The 24,124-nt window shown below is 41.3% G+C and overlaps 1 protein-coding gene across 7 annotated transcripts in view; it reads right to left on the bottom strand.

Moving 5' to 3' along the window:
- LOC126279138 (blastoderm-specific protein 25D) overlaps positions 1-24,124 on the bottom strand; it is a 139,363-nt gene that overhangs the window by 67,918 nt on the left and 47,321 nt on the right. For 6 of the 7 annotated variants that reach the window (XM_049979646.1, XM_049979647.1, XM_049979648.1 and 3 more), the window contains exon 10: positions 17,142-17,293. In XM_049979646.1, the coding sequence (XP_049835603.1) occupies positions 17,142-17,293 (152 nt within the window). Of the gene's footprint in view, positions 1-17,139; positions 17,294-24,124 lie in introns of all 7 variants that reach the window. The other variant, XM_049979645.1, reaches the window with a different exon arrangement.

The raw sequence follows: 24,124 nt of genomic DNA, 5'->3' as shown, positions 1-24,124 counted from the left end.
TTCGCAGCAGCTTCTACAGATGTCTCTGCTTCAGCTACCCACCACTTATCAATAGCAGTTAGAGCTGAAGCCACATTCCTTTCCATCTGGATGTTAAATTTCTTCATGACATTGATTCTTGAAATTGCACCATCATTGAATGTTGTTACTGCACCCAGTACAACAATTTTCAGCGCTGTCATCCCAACAAATACAGTTTTGCGTATTCTCTCCCATATACAGCTGTTGAAGCTTTCATTTGCATTCTAAGAGAGACCACGCATACATTTCCTACGTAGAGTTTTATTTACCAGATCCCTATAAATAGGCCTAATTGCATATGTTACAAATGCCAAGAAATGCTTGTGGGTATATTGTATGCCTGTAGCATTGCTCAACCAGTACTCGCACCACAAATCTTCCCCTTTCGGACACAAACCATGCTGTGGAGTTTCATCTGTTGACACACTATGAAACCATGTTGCCGAAACAGCTTGTCTCATGTTCTCAAAATCTCCTACATTTCTCCTTATTGCTGGTCCATAATATTGAGTCAAAGAATCAATTTCAGTTTTTGTAAGATGACCTGCGTCCACTTATGTGTTTTCTGTCTGACAGCTTTTTCCACTGAAGTCGTTACATAATTTTCTCAGCCGAGCTCACATTCTTTTTTGTACATGCCCAACACATTCAAGCTTTTCTATCAGTGTGTTCCCATGTGGTCTTCATTAACAACAGTAGTGTGTCCTTTACAGTCTCCATCCCAAAGGTAGCCTACATACCTCAAACCACAGCTGACCTCTGATCTTCTAAAAATGTTGTGAACTCCTTTCATTTCCATGTTTCCACTTGGTCCAATATAGTTCTTTTCACAAACATGGGTGCCAATAAATTTACTAGAACAACCCTGGCAGAGCTTTGTTAGACATTCATAATCTAGTATCTTACCAGTTTCAATAAATGTGGCAGTTACAACTCCATTCGGAGAAGTATGACCTCTCTTCTACCAAGATCCATAAAACGCTGCTACCATGTCTGTATTCTCAGACAAGGCTACTGCTTCTTCTGCTGCTCTTTTCACTGAATGTTCACTTACTCCACATAAAGCATTATGTATTAATTTATTGTATCTGTCAAACCTCAGTGGAGGTGGAGGCAAATCCATCACTGCACAAAAAGTCCGGGCAGCTCTCCTTCCCCTTCCAATACAAAGCTGAATATTTACAATGTAATGTCAACTCTCAGTTACTGGCGATGTCATAGTATCACTGTGCCACGAGTTACAGGCAATCACTAACCAACTTGAAAGACCCTTCCTTGCTGAAATATCCTCAGAAATGTCAATACTATCTTCAAAATTGCAGTACTAACATTTCACAGCACTCTTCAAAGTCTTGACAGCATATTTAGGTTCACAATAACATTTCCGTTGTTATTGCTGCTCATAATACACTAGGCTTGTCCTTATTACATTCACTGCCTGCAGACACAGTTTCCGTGGGCCACTTATGAAGCAACTGATGCGTATTAGTTGGCTGTGTTTGGAACTAGTTGGTGCAAAACTTTCATTTGGGGCTAATTTTTTTTTAATCTCGGCATTTGTAGCACAGGAAACACACACGCACGCACGCACGCACGCACGCACGCACACACACACACACACACACACACACACACACAGAAACAAAATAGACATGCCTGTAGTTTGGTTTTGGAAGCCAGTGCCTTCTAGAATACAACTGTGTTAACGATCCGTAACTAACAACGAAGAAAACAGAAGAATAAAATAATGCATCACATATTCTGATGCATTTCAAACTGACAGATGGGCATGGCTCCTGTGCAACACTATGTTCAACTTCAATTTTAGGATGAACGGAAAATGATAATGCCCATAAACTATACATTTTTGAAATCAGCATGAAATGCTCTTTTCTATAGACAAAGAATTCTTTTTTCAAATTTTTGGTCATTTTCACGAGCATGTCCCCTTAAGGAGTCACTACAGATGATGATGGACTCACCAGAGCAAATACAGATATGCTCAAGAGCATGATAGATGGCACCAACTCTGCACTGAAAACATTACAGCCATCTGGCAAGGAGCACTGTTCAGTATGACCAACGGCAAGTGTAAGCAAAGTCAACAAGACTGTTGACCATTGATCCAATTGTGTAGATTATATCTGAGCCCTCAAACTCACTGAGAAGACAGAGTAATTTCTGGCAGAGAGCCTCGGGTGGAACTGAGCCTTTGGGGATTTGCAATAGGTCCAGCAAAAGCTGTAGCTGAGGTATGGACCCCCAGGAAAGGTGCTAAGGGGAAAGCATTGAGTTCATTAGGAAGTGACTGGACACAAACAGTGAAGGGATTTCCAGTGCTGGGCTGCCATTGTGGGAGATGGATCGCTGTGTTAGCAAAAAGGAGATGCTAATTTGGATGGTGAGGCAAACTATGATTGTGGGTGGTATAATTTGCAAGCAATAGCTGCCACCACAGCTGCACTGGAGGAATGCCAGTTTCCACACAGAGGCTATTAACGGGGTTTGTTTGGAAGACTCCCGTCGTGAGACGAACTCTACAGTTGTGGATAGGGTCCAGCAGACACAGTGCAGAGGGCAATGCTGAAGCACACACAACGCCTCCATAATCAATATGGGACTGTACAAGGGCTTTGTACAGCTGCGGCAGTCTAGGACAATCCACATCCCCATCGACGTGGCTCAGGCAACAAATAATATTAAGGTGTTGCCATCACTTGTCCTTAAGCTGATGAAGAGGGGAAGCCAAGTTAAGCGGGCGTTGGAGACCAGTCCCAAAAAATGGTAAGTCTCCATTACATCTAGAAGTTGGTCGTTGAGGTAAAGTTCTGGATGGGGCTGGACGGTACGACAATGACAGAAGTGCATTACACAATTTTGGCAGCTGAAAACTGAAAGCCATGACTGAGGGCTCATGACTGCGCCTTCTGTATAGCTCCCTGCAGACAGTGTTCAGACACAACAATAGAAGAGGAGCAGAAGGAAATACAAAAATCATCAGCATATAGGAGCGGAGATACTGATGATCATACTGCTAATGTGAGACAATTGACAGCAACTGAAAAGAGTGGGACACTCTGCCCTGTGCGACCCCTTTCTCTTGCATATGGGGTGCACTGTGGGAAGCACCGATGCGAACTCTGAAAGTATGGAGTGACAAAAAGTTCCATATAAAAATCGGGAGCAGGCTCCAGAACCCCCACTCATGCAGAATAGTGAGGATGTGGTGACACCAAGTGGTATCCCATGGCCTTTGTAGGGTCGAAAAAGACATCCCAGAAAAGGCCAATCGAATGGCAGACTCCAGACACACCACGCTGTCGATGGTGGAGCATCTTTGGCGAAAACCATACTGGGATGGAGCAAGAAGGCCCCGAGATTCAAGGAGCCAACACAATGGACAGCTCACCATATATTCAAGCAGCTTGCACAGAATGTTGGTGAGGCTGATAGGACAATAGCTATCAACATCTAGTGGGTTCTTCCTGGACTTCAGCACTGAAATGATGATACTTTCCCACCACTGCAATGGAAATCTGCCATCACTCCAGATTCGCTTGAAGACGGCAAAGTGGTGGCATTGGGTATCCGCTGACAGATGTTTCAGTATTTGCGAATGGATGCGGTCTGGGCCAGGAATGTCTCAGGAGCACTACAAGTCTCAGGACGGCGTGGAGCAAAAGATAGGTGTTGTCGTTCCACCCTCTGTTTGAGGAGATGAAAGGCGGGGTGGTAATTCTGTGATGCAGAGATACAAGCATAATGCTCAGGAAGACACAGTGCAATTACGTCTCGATTGGCAGATACAGCTCCATTTGTGGAAATTTTGGATACACCTGTAGGGGTCTGATAGCTTGGTAGGTTCATGTTTCAATGGTGGGAACAAAGCATTCTCAACATTAGTGCTTCCTTCGTTTGAAGAGGAGGCAAACCTGGGCACAGAGCCGTTTGAAGGTAATAAGGTTCTCCAGGGAGGGGTGGCGCTTATGATGTTGGAGTACCTGCCTGTGGTCCCTAATGGCCGCAGAGATTTCCAATGACCACCAAGGCACTGACTTCTGCCGTGAGCAACTGGAGGAACAAGGGATTGCCAATTCAGTTGTGGCAATAATGGTATTAGAAATGGTGTGAATTACCTCACTGATGGTGGCATACAACGGAGATTCAATGGTGGCAGCAGAGGTGGAAGTGTCCCAGTTAGGCTTGGAAAGAGCCCACCTGGGCAAGCTTCTAGATGAAGGATGATGGAGTAGGGACAGGAAGAGGGGAAAGTGGTCACTACCATACAAGTTGTCATGTGCTCTCCAGGGGGCAGATGGGAGAAAGCCAGGAATGCAAACCGAGAGATCAATGGCCAAATATGTGCCATGTGCTACACTGAAATGTGTGGGGCACCTGTATTTAGGAGGCAAAGGTTGAGTTGAGTTAGTGGGTCTTCAACATCTTTGCCACAGGCAGTGACCTTGGTTCCACCCCAGAAAGGGTTATGGGCATTAAAATCACCCTTAAGGAGAAAAGATGGGGGGAATTGTGAAATTGACGCAGCCAAGAAATGGTGCAGTGTGTCACCATCTGGAGGGAAGTAGATGTTACAGATGGTAATTTCCTTCCTAGTCCACAACCTGACAGCCACAGCTTCTACATGTGTTTGAAGGGGCACAGGTTTGCTACAGACAGAGGGAAGGATGAAGATGCATGTTCCACCTGACGGTCTGTCACAGGCAGGACAGTTTTTGTAGTATACCTGATAGCCACAAAAGAGTGGGGGTCTGCATTGTGGGAAACTAGATTTCCTGAAGGGCAATGCAAAAAGCAGGCATACTGGTTAAAAGCTGACATAACTCAGCCAGGTGCAAAAAATAACCTCCACAGTTCTACTGGAGAATTGACACTTTGTCATCTAGGATAGCATGAAGTGACCAAAGAGGTAAATTAGGCCTCAGCATCACCTGTCACCACTGGTTGCATGTTTGCATCCAGTATCATTGCATCCAAGGCGTCGGTGACATCTAGGTCCTCGGGAATGCCAGAATTTCCACCTCATCCTTGGACGCAGAGCCATGGGGGAGTGTTGGTGTGAGGAGCACTGGATGCTCCCATTTCTGAGTGGACTTCTTCTTTGAAGTTTTGGCCTCTCACCACTCCTTAGGGGCTTGCTGGGAGGGCTTCTCAGAAGTAGCTTCTGGGACAGAGGGATACCCTCAAGCCCTTAGACCACCAGCCAGTGGCTCTCAAAGTAGAAGCCTGGAGAGCAACAGAAGATGTGCCCCCAGCCAACTGGAGGGGCAGGAAGGTGGGCGGTCCTGAGGGCCCACTGGAGCTACATTAGATAATGGGCATAACGGCGCTATCGAAGGTGACGCCGTTGTGGCGGCAGCTTAGGAAGAGAGCATTCCCGAACAGGGTTTAGCTTTTCATATTTGAGTTTAGCCCCAGGGTGAGGCAGCCTGCCCAGGGTTCTGTACTCCATAATTTTCCGCTCCTTTTGGAGTACCAGGTAGTCCCGCGGGGAGGGGACGCGGTGCACTCTACAATTCACACAGATGGGAGGAGGCGCACATGGAGTATTCGGATGCAGCGAACGTCCAAAATCTCAACATGTGGCACCGGAATTGCACTGGAAGAACATGTGTCCAAATTTCCAGCACTTAAAGCACCACATAGGGTGAGGGACGTAATGTTTGATGTCACATCAGTATACTATCACAATGACCTTTTCAGGTAACGAATCGCCCTCAAAGGCCAAGACAAAGGCACCGGTAGCAACAACCATTGTCTCTGGATTCCCCGTAAATGTGCCATGTGTAATGAACACCACACCATTCTAAATTGGCACGTAGCTCATTGTCGGACAACAAAAAGAGGTGGTGATGAAAAATAATTCTCTGGATCACGTTGAGGCTTTTATGGGGAGTGACCAAACAAGAAAATTACCCAAGTAACACTCAGGGCTGGATTGAGGAGGCAATCTGAATAAAAACTGACCCATTGCGCATTTTGGACAGTGCTGTTCTCCAAACTTATCCTCCAGGTGCTCAACGAAAAACAGAGGCTTCGTACCCAGAAAGGAGTACCCATCAGTTCTGCTGCTCACTGAGTAAGGAGGCGAGTATGGATCCTGTCATTCTGAAACTCTACGTTCCTCCCAAGGTGTTGCTAGGGAGGAGAACGATTTAGGGTCATACCTGTCAGCATTGAAATCAACAATTCGGTCCCCAGCAAAACATGACTTAGTTCACTACACTGCGAGTTATCTGCTCTGATGCCACCTACTCCGATCAGGGTTTCTTCCCATGGGCACCACCCAGCCACAGCAAAGGCCACCTGGCACAATGTCCTTTGGCGGGAGTCATGATGCTCCAACAAGTCAGGCATCTACTTCTTGTCATATGTGGAGAGTATAAAGCTCAGGCATCAGCAGCGTGATCCCTGTGTTGTCAGGGGGCTACCACCAAATGGGTACATGATGGCTCCACCACAATGGACTGTCTACTGTGGTGGATGTTGGGTGCCGAAAAATCCAATTTTGTCATGGGGGTGCATGAGGACAGGAGACAATGGAAGAAGATGACATGCCCCAGAAGGTGTCCTCACCCAAATACTTGAATTGCAGGTAGGGATGCAAAGCCATGATAAAAAGAGGTGCACGAGATTGAATATCTAATTGCACTATGGATAACTGGTCACCACAAAGGCGTCCTCCTTCAAATGTCCCGCACTTCTCCAGAATTTGGAAAGTGGGAGGTCAAACCATAAAATGAGACCTGAACTTGTAGTGCCAAAAGGTGGGAGACTCCTTTTAGTCACCTCTTATGACAGGCAGGAATAACTCGGGCCTATTCTAAGCCCCGGACTCACAGAGGGGATGTATGCAGGTATCACTCTCTCAGCTGAGAATGCAGGTACTCCTGTTTTGATGACTTGATATGAGCCATTTCATGGGGATTGTATTGATGGTTTGACACTGTCTACTTGTAACATGACATGTGTGCCTGTTTGCAAGTCACGATGCATATAGGTAGGTGTCGTTCCATGCCACGAGGGTGAATGCATGCAAATATGTTCCCTAAGACATCAAATGAAGTCTGAGTGGTTGTGGTCAGGTAGCTGTACAGAACATGGGTCAATGAACTTGCCAGGCAGATGAAGTTCTTCGCCATACACAAGCTCTGCTGGTGATGAATCCAAGTTTGGTTTGTACGCAATGCGAAGTCCAAGCAAGACCATGGGTAAGGCAGCTGTCCAATGAGTATCTAGACACATCAGCGGAGCCTTTGAAGAATAGTGCCAACTTTCGACCATGCCATTTCTCGCTGGGTGATAGCTGGTTGTTCTGTGATGGAATGCACCACAGAATTTACTAAGTTGAATAAGTAACTCCGACTCGAATTGCCGGCCGCAATCTGTGCTTGTTTGCAGCAGACACCTGAAGTGCGAAACCCAACACAACAAAACACAAAGGTAAGGAAATAGGTCATGGCCAATGAGTGAAGCAATCAATTGCATTTAATAAATAGTGCTAATCATTTATGGTGGAAGTGAGCCTAATAAGTCAATGTGCACATGTAAGAAACATGTTACTGTATCTGGATAATCTACAACAGGCACATGCACGTGGAAAACCTTACTGTACTGACATTGGAGATGTGTATCCAATGCAGAGGTGCAGCATTTGCTACGCTTTGCTTTGCTGCCTCAGAAGCAGAGCTCATCGCATCTGTTCAGTGGACAAGTGAATTCCCCTTAGTATTATGTCCACAAAGAGCTGCAGTCAGCGGTTCTTGCAGCTCAGCTCAGCAGGGCAGATGAGGCCGGACAAAATTCAGCATTCCTAAAAAGGGCATAATTCTTTATTGTTTCTTGCTGTGGAATCTTCACTATAGCTTTTATTTTCTCAGGTGGTTGCACTGTTCCTGCTGACAAAATCCTAAGAAGTTAATATGTGGCTTATCAAAAGCACACTTGTCAGTATTTAACAACACGCCAAACTATTGTAACTGTTTCAAAACATCCGCCAAGTATTGCTGGTGCTGTTCTGCAATGGTTGAAAAGATACGGATGTCATCGAGATACGCAAAACAGCATGCATAAACCACATGTCATGAAGATACTCTTGAATAAGCCAAACAACATGATTATGGTTGTTCTCAGAATATATCTGCCAGCCACAGGAATTTGTGTAATGGCTTTTGCACATTCACACCACATAGAACATAGTTGTAATCTCTTGATAGGGGTGCAAGGTATCTGTCCGAAATGTCATTATATTATGTGCACAAAAATCACAGCACAGATGTCATGCACCACACTTCTTGGGCACGATCATGGGTTGGTAGTAGGGCAAATATTACCTTCCCTTATCATAAACTCAAATTCTGCTTTTGCAATAATAAGATGATCAAGAGCTAAACATCTTGGATGACATGAAACTGATGGGCCATCATTCGTTTTGGTATAATGTATGGTGTTGTTATGTACCTCCCTTGGAGCCCTGGTGGTTGTGTTATGATGGGAAACTTTTCAAACAGCTCAACAACTTGCTTTTCATCATTTGTATGAGCTTGGCTCTGCGTGTTGCTGTACTGCTACGGACTCCAGCTGTCGAAAGTCCAACGATGCTATTGACGAGACTTGCATTCGTCACACCTGGTAGTAGAAAATAATGCACCACGAAATCAACCTCAATTATGGGTTCTGTGACTTTGGCAATGGTGAAATTCCAGGCGAAGACACAGTGCAGTCCCAAGTCCAGCTCAATATGCTGTGTATCGTAAGTTACTAAATATTGAGACAGAACAAAGTTGGTGGCCAGCAATTGTATAATACAGAAATAAATGCACAAGTCTGGCCCAACATCCACAAGAAATTATTGGCCCATCTTTAGATCACTAATAAAAAGACACTGAGACTTCAAGCAGCAACTCGATGTGCCTATGTTAGACTGCCATTGCCATTTAGGTACGTGCAAGGTAGTGTACTTGTGCAACTGGTTTCCAAACATCCACTGACCAGCATACAGTAGGTGGCTGCACTGCGCCACTAAGGCTCAATGAGTTCATCATGAAATTACTACGTGATATGCAAAAACATCCTCTGTCACTGTTGGAGCTGCAACAAGACAGCAGTTCACTTAACTGTTTAGCTACAGCGTCTACCTTATCTGAGAGGTAATCATAAACTGCATGTGTCACTGCCAATGACAAAACACTGTTGTACAGCACTGCTACTGTTTTGATTGATGCTGGAATTCTTGCATCTTGAATTCTGTCAGCCAGATCTGTGACAGCACATCTGATGGCATTTCCATCTGAGACGCTATAGTGACTTTAGACTGAGCCAGAAGACGGTTATTCCAAAGTGTATGTAACAAGGTACCAGGTACAGTTCCCATGGCATCTTTATTGCATAGGTGTTTCAGATAATGGCGGCAGCTTTCTGTCTTTGATATCTTCCTGTGTTAGAACTTAACACTTGCACTTTTCTTATGAGGCAAAAAAGTCTGTGACTCAATTTTGCCTTGAGTTTGTGATAGCCGGCCAGTGTGGCCGTGCGGTTCTAGGCGCTGCAGTCTGGAACCGAGTGACCGCTACGGTCGCAGGTTCCAATCCTACCTCGGGCATGGGTGTGTGTGATGTCCTTAGATTAGTTAGGTTTAATTAGTTCTAAGTTCTAGGCGACTGATGACCTCAGAAGTTAAGTTGCATAGTGCTCAGAGCCATTTGAGTTTGTGATAGGATTCTTGTACAGGTGGAGGAATAATAATGTCTTTGACTTCACCTAATTTGATTGAATTGATTGTTAAACCTGCACAATGGAGGCATTTTCACAAGTTATGGTACAGATTTCCCTTCGGCAAGCTCTGAGTCTTGTGTTTTCAAAAAAATTCTTTGATCACTCTCAAGAGTTTGTACTGCTCCTTATGGTCTTTGTAGGCTGTTCATGACAGGTGAAGTCATGTCAGAGTCATCATTGTTTGCATGGCTAAGTGTTAACTGTCAGAACTAATTATGTTTTGGCAACTCAACTACAACAATATATGAAATATGAACATTCATGTACCAGGAATAATAAACTTTTATTAACGAAAACAAAACACAAGAGAAGATACTCTGTAAGCACTTGAAATGCAGTTTTCTGCATTAGATTAGCATAGTCAAGACCTGCCTCTGACAAGGAGTTCTAATACTGTGTCACTTTCATGGACTGTTGCAACCTCTGATGCTGAGCATCACCACCTCTGGTGACTAGCACGCGAACTCTTTGACAGCTATGAGGAACACAGTAGTCGATGATCTTGACAACTTCAGGGTAATACTTCCCTACCAACATTACCATCACTTAAAGAGTCTTCCAGTGTCACAAATATAGCAAGAGATGCTCACAAAATTATGTTAATTGCATTTGAATAATTACTAAAATGCTGTAATTTTGACAGTAATGGTTATTTGTTGTACTTAGCGTTCAACTGTAACACATTGTGACCACAGGTATAGAGAAAATTATTGAATACTAGGGAAATTTGAAACTCAGAATGAGCAACTGACAAGTGAACAAAAGTGAGACAAATTAGGGAGTATAATCATAGAAATAAAATGAAAGAAAATGTCAGATAATGATTTTGGAAACTTAGAGCATGGAATAAAAAGCTATAATATATCTATAGCATCCGAATCTATTCATTCATTCCCATAAATCCTATAATGAAAGAGAGCCTTCATGGATGTGGCACGAGGTAGCTTATAAATTAAAAGGTCGAAGCACCCACCACAGACTAATTCTGTAAATTATACAGGGTGATTATAGCTAAACTTTCACTACTAGAGCCACTGTAGAAGAAAAACTATTTACCATACCAACTTTTTAGGAATGATGTTCAGACTATGCAATGCAGGATTTGTGACATTATTAGTGTTAGTGCTACAACCTGCTGTTGGGCACTGGTAGTGGTACGGCGACGTAGTGCTGAAACACAAACAACAGTGCGCATTACAGCTGCAGACAGCTTACGTCAGTCTAGACAAGGTGAGCAGGGCTTTACTCGTAAAGCTGTTGTACCAAAACTACAGCAATAGTGCTGCTGATCTTTGTGAGGATAGACTCATTAAAGGAATACGGAGAGGTCATCCTTCTGCACTCAGGTTGAAGGACATGATTTGGAAGTTCACGTTAACTGGCAATTTGGGAACTGCCCATGGGAGAGGTTGATAGCCAATTGTGCCACAAATGGCTCAAGAAGTTACTATTGCTACAGCTAAGAATGCTAGATGCAATGGGTGATCTTCAAGCAGTGCACAAGCTGTGTCATGACAACATTCTGTGATCCACTGTTCGGAAAGTGCCACGAACAATTGTGAAATTGTATCCCTAGTGCAGGTCCAGTCTGTCATGGATAAGATGGTTGTCACATTGTGCAATGTTTGTAACCTGGAACATAAACATGGCATGCAATTAACAAATGTTGCCCTCTCATGTAGAAATTAAAGTGTGCTTCTCTCAATGATTCACTCATTATTTCCTCTTCACCATGTCCCTATGAATGTTTCCTCACAGTTTCATCATTCTATGATTACTTGTTTTTCACGGGAGCCCCCTCAAGTAGTGAAGTGTAATTATAACCATCCTATACTGCCAACAAATGGTGACCAGTGATAATCTACTCACAGACTTGCTCAGACAGCCACATGTATTGAAGCAACCACTTCCGGGGAACTGAAAAGTGTGCTGGACCCACATAGAATCCATCTCACTGATTACCACTTTGACCACCAGTGGTTACTGCCTGAAACCACCATTTTATTACCATTTTCTAAAGTACTCATACCTTTAGTATGAAACCATCAATGATGTTGCATGACAGACACATTTATGGATGCACTTCTAAGAATGTAGTGCACTGTAGCAATCACTTACAGCATTTCAAGCAACAGTCATTGCAGAGATTGTCCTACTTGATTTTAGGACATTTTAACATTCAGCTTAAAAAAAAAAAAATATTGATAATATTGAGGATATCATTGACACTGAAAGTAAGTATATCTAAAGTTATTGTGATGTAGCTGAGTTTGTACTGCCGCTTTTATGAGTGGTTTTGAAATGAAACCACTGGGGCAGTCTACTGTGTGGTGTTGATACAAAATGTATTAAACTACCGGCTCATTTTTGCTATTTAGGATTATAATTTGTTTTAGGCATTAAGAGTTTATGAAAATTTCAAGACGCGGGACTGCGTCCACGAAAAATGTAAATTTACGTTCATATATACCATATGAAACATTATGTCATTGAAAACTGCATGACCTAGGGTTCCAAAATGAAACCACTTCCTTAAATTTCCAATTTCTTCTTTTACTTGTTGCTTACTATAGTAAACGTTAATTATGCAAACAGTTTTAGACTCAAACTTCTTTTGTACTATTGGGACAAATAGAGTTAAGGATGGGGGCCGGTGTACTCACCAGCCTGACAATGGGGTTTATTTGGTTTTCCATATCCATTTTGCTAAATACTAGGCTAGTTTCCAGGTTCCTCCTGAGTTACTGAATGTGCAGACAGCACACACTTTGAGAAAGAGTGTTACATTTGACCTTGCACTATACACTAGATGCAGAGAAAGGAGAGCATGGATTCCTTCGTGTACGAGAATGGTGAGGTGGGGAGGGGAGGGGATGGGAGTAAGGGCGAGGGGGATGAGTGAGTAGAAGCCATACCTTTAAAATGCCTTTGAAAGTGGTGACCCCACTGTAGTAATATGCAGGTATGGTTCTCGGTAAAACACAGAGGAAGTACCATACCAGTCCAGATATAGGATTGGCTGGATAAAGGGCAACAGAATGGTGATGTGTGCATGGACTCTACTCACACTGAAAATTACTGAAATCACTTCTGGATTACCTTACATACGTATATGGCTGTTAGGATATAAAACACCACTTTGAAACTGGTCAATCTCCTTAACTAATCCACTGCTGTTCTTTTCTTCACTATTTCAAGCCAAGCATTCATGCAGCTGTACACAGCACACTATCAGCTGTCTGTGCACTAGCAAAGTCAAAATCTGTTTCATTCAAATGACAGATTTATGGAAATTTTACATCCCTGGGTTCATATATATGAATCTGAATATAACCTAAAACCTTTAGCTCCGATAAAGTTAAAAAAGCCACACTAATTAAAACACAAATAAATTGTGGAAGAGTTGGCTAAAGAAGTAATCTTTTGCTTTGTTTTTGAATATCTGTGGATTTTCAGTTTTTTGTCTGATGTCTACTAGCAACATGTACAGTTTTTCACCAGAGTGTAAAATTCCATTCTGAGACCTAAATAGTGATGCATAACATATAGGTAACCCAGAAGTCTGTTAACATTTGAGAATTAAATGCTTCACGATTTGTGTAGACAGAGAGGTAAAAACTGACATGTCCTTGAAATGACTTGTGGTTCTACAAACAATCCCCGCCAAGCGATCTTGCACACATGTAACAATATGGGGTGGAGTGCCATCCTGCACAAAAGTCATAACTTCCAGCTGGTGTTTATCAGACAAGCTAGGGAAGAAGCAATTCTGTGATATATCCGCATACATCACACCCATAACACTGACAGTTTGAAAAACAGCATCCCGCATTTCCTTGAAGAAATGGGTCCGATCACAACTGATGCGGTAAATCCATATCACACTTATTTTGTTATCAAGCATTGGTATTTCCTGTAGCCCAGATTCTGCAGTTGAGGGAGTTTACAGTCTCTCAGAGAGTGAAATGGGCTTCATTGGTCCACAACACATTAGACAACTAATCATCATCTTCCCCCCATTTTTAGAAGTGCCCACACTGTAAATGTTCTCCATGTCAGAAAATCAGTGGCTAACAGTTCTTGATGGTGCCGGATTTTGTACGACTAGCACTGGGCTACACCTAATTACCCTCCAAACAGTAGTGCATGGAATGCCAGTGCAACATGTGACTTGATGAGAGCTGATTTCATAGATGAACCTGGAAGTCATCATTTGTTCCTGAACTGCCTGAGTAGCAGTTGCACTTGTGACTCACTGCCCATTACAGGGCCGATAATCTAAAGAACAAGTGGCTTTGAACTTCATTATCATTTTCTTCACAGCAACACCTGTTCAGATACCCTTCTTATGCTGATAGAGTTGTAAAGCTGCAGTAGCAGATTGCAGATTCTCCATTCTGGTAGTAAAGCTTCACTAACAGTACATTTTCTGACAAATCAACCTGCCACAATTGCTGGCACATATGGTTCCCTCTCTCACTACAATTCATTTTTATAATTTTATAATGTAGCATCACTGATGTGTTGCTGCCCAGCACTGTCTGTTGGGTGGTTTTTGCACTTAGTTTAGGTTTCAATAAAACCCCATGTTATTTCAGGCATTTGTGTCAAGTTTTATCTCTCTACCTACACGATTCTGTGAATTAGTGCAATTTCAATTGCTAATAGAGTTTTGGGTTACCCTGCACATATTTTTATTTCAATTACTGTAATGATGAACTGCACTGTTTATCATAAAGGAATATAGGTACTGAATGTACATGTAACAATCCACAGATCCCTGGAGAGACTTCTGTAAGATGTTCAGCTATCAACTTTACACAGTATTCTTACAGTACACTTCCGCAGAATAAATACTTATTTGACCTTCGCTGCACAGTTATAGAACAGTACTGAATGAAAGTATATGAAGTGTGCTAGCAATTCTATCTGCAAGTTAACATAATGAGAATGATAAATAAATGAAAAGCTGGAAGAGCTGAGCTTTTTGACTAACTTATCCTTGTGCCATTGTTACTATTCATCATCTCCATTCAGATAATGAAGTAAACATAAATAGAAATTCAGAAAAATTTGTTACATGTTAACACATTTGTCAGTTGTATGCAACTGAAAGTTGAAATATATTTTTGAGCTATTTGAGTTTTTCTAATCAGTGTAAGTGGATATATTACTGTAGAAGCCTGCACTCACATTAGTGGCAGTTTTTCTTCTCTTTCATTGTAAGTCTATACTCTGGTAGCATGATGGAACCGAATCTATACTAAACTGCAATTTTCTTCAATTCTAGTACAAAATATGTCACACATCTGTCTTTTGGGAGACATTTTTCGCAAACAATTTAAACAAAGGAGAACATAGAATACAAATAAAAAGAATAGATCAATAAACCAAGAAAAGTCATTCCTAGAAGATTAAAAGATTGTAAAATAGAAATTCCACATATAAAATAGCCATATCATATATCAACAGACTTTTTGACTCATTATTCTTCAGATTGGGTTGATGCAACCTGCCACAAATTCCTCTCCTGCACTAAACTCTTCATCTCAGAGGAGCACTTGCACTCTATATCCTCAATTATTTGTTGGATACATTCAAATCTCTGTCTTCCACTACAGTTTTTATGCTCTAGCACCATAGAGGTTATATCTTGATACCTTAACATATGTTCTATCATGCTGTCCCCTCTTTTTGGCAGTGTTTTTCATATGTTTCTTCCTTTGCTGATACTGCAGAGAACCTCCTTATTCCTTTTCTTACCAGATCACCCAATTATGAACATTCTTCTGTAGCACCATATCTCAAACACTTTGATCCTCTTCTGTTCTAGTTTTCCCACTGTCCATGTTTCACTATCATAGAATGCTATGCTCCGAACATACACTCACAGAATCTTCTTCCTCAAATAAAGGTCTATGCATCATGTTACTAGACTTCTCACAACCAGGAATGCCCTTTTTGCCAGTACTAGCCTGCTTTTTATGTCCTCTCTGCTCTGTCAATCATGTGTAATTTTGCTGCAGCAGTAGCAGAATTCTGTAACTTCATCTACTTGTGATCCCCAATTCTGATGTAAAATTTCTCATTGTTCTCATTTCTGCTGCTTCTCATTACATTTGCCTTTCATTCAATTTACTCTGAACCCATATACGGCACTCATTAGACTACTCATTCCATTCAACAGATCCTGCAATTTTTCTTCACTATCAGTGAGGATAGCGATGTCATCAGCGAATCATATCATGGACATCCTTTCATCTTGACTTTTAATTCCACTCCTGAATGTTTCTTTTATTTAAACTACATTCAAACTTCTGACCTTACGTACTCTGGCTTGTAGAATGTTATCCCATCACTGGTTATTCCATTTTTTCCTCATGGTCACCTCCCACTTGGCAGTCCCCTCCTGGAGATCTGAATGGAGGAATAATCTGGGATCTTTTGTCAATGGAGAATCATCACAGTCCTTTTTCAATTACAGGCCACAAGTCCTGTGGAGCTGTAACCATAGAAAGACCCTTTTTATGACATGATCTTCAAGTCTTCATATTATGTGACTGTACCACCACAGCCTGGATTCTGAGAGTTTTTAATTTATGAGGACAACTTTAGCTACCTCTTCTGCATTCACTGTATACTATCTCTCACTATATCAAAAGAATAAAAAAAAGAATAATTTCCTGAAAAATTTTAAAGAGGCATATTGGCTGACCAGTAATCATCTCCAGAGTCAAAATTACAGTACTGGTAGAAGACATATTAGAAGCAGAAAACAATATACCAGCTTTTGGAAAGATTATCTCTGTCATGGAGGAAAGAGAAATATGTTGGAGTGATTGGAAAGAGGGGCAAGATCACTCCAACCCCAAGCTGATACAACAGAGCGAGGCAAAGATGTTTTGTTTCACAGGACATGTCAAGTTGAGATAATGCAACCACATGTGCAACATTTTCAGATGTGCAGTTGGTCCAGATATCCCCTCACAGATGACAGCACCCATATGCATGGAACCACCCTATCTGATTAACTGCTCACACACAGAGAGATCCACTGCAAGTATTGGCCATCAACAAATCTATATTTGAATCCTGGCATGTCTGGGATGCACATTAAGACGCCTCACTAATCTTATACTGTTTGGAACCGTTGATTTTCTAAACCAAGTAGAGTACATCTCACAAGCGGTCATTATTCTTGTGATTCTACTTTTAAAAAATTAACCCTTTTGGGTATAACCATTATTTATTTTTAATACCCAAGTGATGACATAATAACCTAAGATCATGTGGAGAGAAAAAAAAATTGTAATTGAACCACGACCTACCTAGCAAGCCTTGATAACTGTACAGTGAGTGCTTCTATCTTCATCTTTAATTCATCATTGCGATCTCTCAGCTCAGTATTTTCTGTCTGAAGCTGCCCAACTTGTTCAAGAAGAGGCTCAACCATGTCTCGACTTCCTTCCAGCTCACTAATCTGAAATAAAACATTACCTACCTTTAAGCATTGGTATACATACTTGTTTATCAATCTATCAAATGGAGAAGATATAACGACTTTTGAAATGCATAGAAAAAAGGACAGTAAATTGAGTAATTCATTTCAGTCATAGCAAAAACTAAACGCACAAACTACGGGTTAAAAACTAATTCTGACTGAAAAAAATTGAGCAGAAGCAACAAAATGAACATGAGAAATAATAACAATTAATCTTTTAAAAGACGGTCCTCAATGTCTGCATGTATGTACCTAAAAGGCAACAATAATCTGCATGTGTGTGTTACAGATTGAATAAACTCTAATAGGTGTTGCAGTCTGTGAGCATGATGCAATTCGTAATTTTTCTTAAGTCAATTTCTGTTCTCAAGTCTGCACCAAATTCTCAGCATATCATCTATAGTCTGTAATACGTAAATTTTGGCTGTGTATCCTACACTGGGTCTAGTTCCTGTTGTCAAAAGTCTCTCAGTTATATCTAACGTGTATTACATCCTTCCATGAGTACATCCCAGAAATTCAGATATTCTTTCCATTTTTTTTGCTTTTCTTTGAACAGAAGGGTGCAAATCCAATTTCCACAGTTTAACAGGACACAATTCCCTCCCTTTGACTGGATGTTATTTCTATTTGTGCATGTTACTCCAAATACAAAAAAAGTTTTCAAAACAAGCTTACACCTTTTTGTTCAAATAAAGTTGTCACTATTCCCTGTAGGAGAGCTTTACTATCAAATATTTCCTATACATGGACTTACACCTTTTTGTGTAAAGCAGAGCTATTTATTGGACAGTGAAAAACCAGTTAAATTTTATTTGCTTCAGTCAATTTGCAACAGTCGAGTAATAACACTTTATAGTTGTAGCTTTATTTTATAATATTCTTTTCTTTACAGGTAAATTAAAATTTTGGTGAAAATCCTTTCACAGTAATGTGGCTCTGCCTGGTGAGTAAAATTTCATATCCAATATCTAGATCATCATCAATGAGTAACTGTCTCTTATCTACAGCACTATATAAATTATGTTATAGCAGTGTACAAAAAGGATGCTTAAGATATAACAATTACATACCTGTGACAGTACCATCAGTTTTAAAAGCTTAACAACTTTTGAAATGCTTGCATGGAGATCAACATTTTGGAAAGTAACTCCTTGAGTTGATAAGAACTAAGAGAGAAGTAGATTTGGAAGTAGATGTTGAAGAAAGACAAGATGCTGCTCTTGCCAAGGATCTAGATTATGAAGATGTCTATCAATGAATCAAAGCCAAACTAAGTTATAAGTGTTGAATGGACCACTGAATTCAAGCAATGTATTATGTTTGCTGTCTGGTGGTGGCAATATATGCTATGTGGGACATACATTAGGCTCTCAGCGGAGATGCAACTCTATACACTACGTCAGCAGTCAGTTGGTAATGTCTGCCCCACCAGCCATGGCATTTTCTAATTGGAGGTCATTTCTAAGCACACAAACCACCTTCACATGATACCAGGAATTATGTAACCTGTGTCCAATTAAACACAAAAACAGCTGCTGAAAGATTTCGACTGTTATGGTCTTTAGAAAGCCAGTCACATTGTTTTGAATGCTCCCCAGAGAGCTGAAATGACGTCCTTTTAAGACTTTTTCAATTGGGGAACAAAAAGCCCAAAGGACTCAGAATCAGGTGAAAAGGGGGGCTGTGGAACAACAGGAAAGCCATTTGAGGCATCCACTTGTCTGCAATATCCGGTCTTACTCGATTCATCCTTTTGCTGAGCCTTTCAAGAACATCTTTCTACATCTACATAGCTACTCCACAAATCACATTTAAGTGCCTGGCAGAGGGTTCATCGAACCACCTCCACATTTCTCTATTATTCCAATCTCATATAGCACGCGGAATGAATGAACTCCTATATCTTTCCGTACGGGCTCCGATTTCCCTTATTTTATTGTGGTGATCATCTCTCCCTATGTAGTTCAGGGTCAAGAAAATATTTTTGCATTCGGAGGAGGAAGTTGGTGATTGGAATTTCGTTAGAAGATTCCGTTGCAAACAAAAAATGTCTTTCTTTTTACAATGTCCAGCCCAAATCCTGTATCATTGCTGTGACACTCTCTCCCATATTTCGCAATAATACAAAATGTGCTCCCCTTCTTTGAACTTTCTTGATGTACTCCATCAGTCTTATCTGGTAAGAATGCCACTCCGCACAGCAGTACTCTAAAAGAGGACGGACAAGTGTAGTGTAGGCAGTCTACTTAGTAGATCTGTTACATTTGCCAATAAAACACAGTCTTTGGTTAGCTTTCCCCACAACATTTTCTATGTGTTCCTTCCAATTTAAGTTGTTCGTAATTGTAATACCTAGGTATTTAATTCCTTTTAGCACTCGAGTGGATGACCTCACACTTTTCCTTATTTAGGGTCAACTGCCAATTTTTGCACCATTCAGATATCTTTTCTAAATTGTTTTGCAATTTGTTTTGATCTTCTGATGACTTTATAAGTCGATAAACAACAGCATCATCAGCAGACAACCGAAGACAGCTGCTCACATTGTCTCCCAAATCATTTACATAGTTAAGGAACAGCTAAGAGCCTATAACACTACCAGGGGGAATGCCAGAAATCACTTCTGTTTTACTCGAAGACTTTCTGTCAACTGCTATGTACTGTGACCTCTCTAACAGGAAATCACAAATCCAGTCATAAAACTGAGATGATATTCCGTAAGCACACAATTTCACTATGGGCCGCTTGTGTGGTACAGAGTCAAAAGCCTTCCGGGAATCCAGAAATACGGAATCAATCTGAAATTCCTTGTCAATAGCGCTCAAAGAGCTACTTGAGTTTCACAGGAATGATGTTTTCTAAACCCATGTTGACTGTGTGTCAATAGACAGTTTTCTTCAAGGTAATTCATAACGTTTGAAAACAATCCGGCAGCATATTGATGTTAACGATATGGGCCTGTAATTTAGTGGATTACTCCTACTTCTTGAATATTGGTGTGACCTGTGCAACTTTCCAGTCTTTGGGTACAGATATTTTGTCGAGCAAACTGTTTTATATGATTGTTAAGTATGGAGCTAATGTATCAGCATACTCCAAAAGGAACCTAATTGATATACAGTGTGGACCAGAAGACTTGCTTTTATTAAGTAATTTAGAGAAGGCATTGATTGTTTCTTGCCGCTACCACACTTCACATATGACCAGAATATCTTTGGATTTTCTGCCAGGTTTCAGACAAAGTTTTGTTGTGGAAACTGTTATAAGCATCTTGCATGGAAGTCCGTGCTAAATTTCGAGCTCCTGTAAAAGATTGCCAATCTTGGGGATTTTGCGTCTGTTTAAATTTGGCATGTTTGTTTTGTTGTTTCTACAACAGTGTTCTAACCCGTTTTGTGTACCAAGGAGGATCAGCTCCATCGTTTGTTAATTTATTTGGTATCAATCTCTCAATTGCTACTGATACTATTCCTTTGAATTCAAGTCACATCTGGTCTACAACCATATTATTAATTTGGATTGAGTGGAGATTGTCTCTCAGGAAGGCATCAAGTGAATTTTTATCTGATTTTTTGAATAGGTATATTTTTCACCAATTTTTGGAGGATTTGGGGATTACAATATTCAATCTCACTACTGCAACCCTGTGTTCACTAATCCCCATATCAGTTTTGATGCTCATTATTAACTCAGGATTAATTGTTGCTACGAGGTCTAGCGTATTTTCACAACCGTTTACTATTCACGTGGGCTCATGAACTAACTGCTCAAAATAATTTATAGAGAATACGTTCAGCACAATTTCGAATGATATTTTATGCTTACCTCTGGAATTAAACATGTATTTTTGCCAATATATCGAGGGTAAATTAAAGTCACCACCAACTATTAAAATATGAGTCAGGTACGTATTTGAAATCAAACTCAAGTTTTCTTTGAACCTTTCAGCAGCTGTATCGTCTGAATTGGGAGGTTGGTAAAAGAATCCTATTATTATTTTATTTCAGTTGCCAACAATGACCTCTGCCCATACTAACTCACAGGAACTATCTACTTCAATTTCGTGACAAGATAAACTACTTCTAACAGCAACAAACACGCCACTGCCAACCGTGTTTAGCCTACCCTTTCGGAACACCATTAGGGTCTTCGCAAAAATTTCAGCTGAGCTTATACCCGGCTTTAGCCAGCTTTCAGTGCCTATGATTTGAGCATCAGTGCTTGGAGCTCTGGTACTTTCCCAACACAGCTACGACAATTTACAAACAATCGTTCCTGTATCTACATTCTTCCTGTGTTCAGCCTGCACCCTATCATCTGACTGAAGCCCTTCTTTTGTTTCCCAGAGACCCTCTAACCTAAAAGACTGCCCAGTCCACACCACACAGCCCCTGCTACCCATGTAGCTGCCTCCTGTGTATTGTGGACACCTGACCTATTTAGCGGAACCCAAAACCCAACTACTCATTGGCACAAGTCGAGGAATCTGCAGCCTATATGGATGCACAACCATCTGAGCCTCTGATTCAGAACCACCACTCGGCTCTGTACCAGAGGTCCGCAGTCGGTCCTGTCAACTATGCTGAAAACGGTCAGCTCTGCTTTCATCTTATAAGCAAGACTGGCAGCCTTTATCACTTCTGTTAGGCACGAGAATCTCTTCTGATCCAAAGTGACACACATGACTGGTACCGACCTGCAGTTGGCTGCACCCAGTGCTCTTCATAGAATTTGGGAGGACCCTTTCCACATCTGGAATGACTCCACCCGGTATGCACACGGAGTGCACATTGCTTTTCTTTCCATTCTTGTCAGCCAAGTCTCTAAGGGGCCTCATAACATGCCCAACATTGGAGCTCCCAACTACCAATAATCCAACCCTCTGTGATTGCCCGAATCTTGCAGGCTGAGTGATTTCCTCTGAAACTGGACATGTGACAGCATCTCGTTCAGTGACGTTGTCAGCACCTGCTTGCCCAGGGGCGACCTCCCACTAGACCACAGGTGAGGTGTCAACCTTAGTGTGAGCAGTAACTGCGCTAGCCACCGGTGAGAACCGATTGGAGGACTTGGACATGCTGGACATCCGTTGGATCCCCAAGGCCAGCCAACAACAGTGGTGCCCATCCACTACAGCCTCAATCTGCGTAACCAAAGCCATCACAGCCTGAAGTTGAGAGCGAAGTGTTACCAACTCGGCTCATGTCTGCACACAAGAATTGCAGTCCCTGTCCATACTAAAGACTGTGGAAAACTGAACTATGCACATAAATGTACTATCAGTACGTGCCGCGCAACTCTACTGTAGACCCTGACGAAAATGCAGGAACTGTGTCTAATAATACACAGATATTCAAAAACCTAACTACCAAAACACTCAGGTGAAACTAAATAATTCGTCCCTCATTATGAACTTGTAATATGTTACAAAATAGGTTTACTTTCCGAATTAGATATTAAATTTACACGCAGAAACTCAAGAAACTAAACTATTAAAGCACACACATGATATAAAATTCGCTCCTGTTAGGAAGTCGCAAATATCACAAAACTGGTTACTTCCCTGTTGCTGTGTCTGCCTCGGTCGGCTACTACTGCCTGACGTTTTGTACAACACTTGGCTGACACTGTCTACCAGACAGGTGCCCGTTTCAATTTTACGCTGCCTTCACACTTTGTAGTGACCGAGTGACAACGAGCATCGTAGCAAATATCAGTGAGAGTTCTTTCTTCAAATGAACACTATATTTATGGATACAATTTTGTGTAAGGTGAAAAAAGGTGATTTTACATTAGTGAAGGAAAACAAATTGAAATCGCCAATTCGAAAAAAAATTTGGATACGTATTCGAAGACAACGAAAAGATAAAAGATATAGTGGGTTGTTTTGCATGTCCTACACTGGACACAAAAGTGGAACTTCAAATTTGCTAAAACATTCGTGTGAGGCTGGACAAAGTAGCATAATTACTTATTTAAATACCAAGAGACGTGAAAGTTCCTGAAGTTCTGCCAAATTTGAAGACAGCCGCGACAGAAAAACTTATCAATCTTGTCAGAAAAGACATTTTACCATTCGAAGTTGCGTGTGAATCTGGGTTTCTCAAGACGGCACAGTTTCTTATTGATGTGGGGGCCAAGTCTGAAACTGTCTCCGCAGAAGTGAAGAATATATTCAGAGATATAGGTGGAGCACTAACTGGACTGATTTGTACCGTAAAATAAACTATATGGTAGTGACTGCACATTATGTTAATTATGAAGAAGTGATACTTGAGGATTGAGTGTTGTGCACCAGAAATTTTGAGAGTGAGATGAAAAAAACAGGAGAAAACATTGAACTTGAATTAATTAAGATACTACGGTCGTTCGATTTATTCAGTGCTGTGAATAACAGTGTTCATTACGGATAGAGGTCCAAATAGTGTGGCAGCACTTCGCCCATACAAGAGGCTCTCGTGCTCAGTACACATTCTTAATACTGTGCTGGAGCACATGACTCGAGGAGACGCGAATGATAAGAAGAGTGACATGCAGCGACTAATAAATTCCTGTCGAGCTATCGGAACTTTCTTTAAAAGATCTGGTCTTCAGAATCGCCTTTAGAAGTCATTGAAAGGAGATATAGACACACGATGGAACAGTAAATTGGATATGTTTGAGTATATTAATTCACAATGGTTTGATGTTCTGTCAATTTTTTCAGAGAAAAACCAAGTTAATTTGATTGATTCTATAGACAAGAAGATACTGGAAGGTATAATAACCTTTCTGACACCATTTAAAATAGCTTCTTGTGATCTCGAA

This window comes from Schistocerca gregaria, chromosome 6, assembly GCF_023897955.1.
Source record: "Schistocerca gregaria isolate iqSchGreg1 chromosome 6, iqSchGreg1.2, whole genome shotgun sequence".
Classification (NCBI taxonomy): domain Eukaryota; kingdom Metazoa; phylum Arthropoda; class Insecta; order Orthoptera; family Acrididae; genus Schistocerca; species Schistocerca gregaria.
Note: the sequence above shows the minus strand (reverse complement) of the source record. Positions and strands in the feature narration are given on the sequence as shown.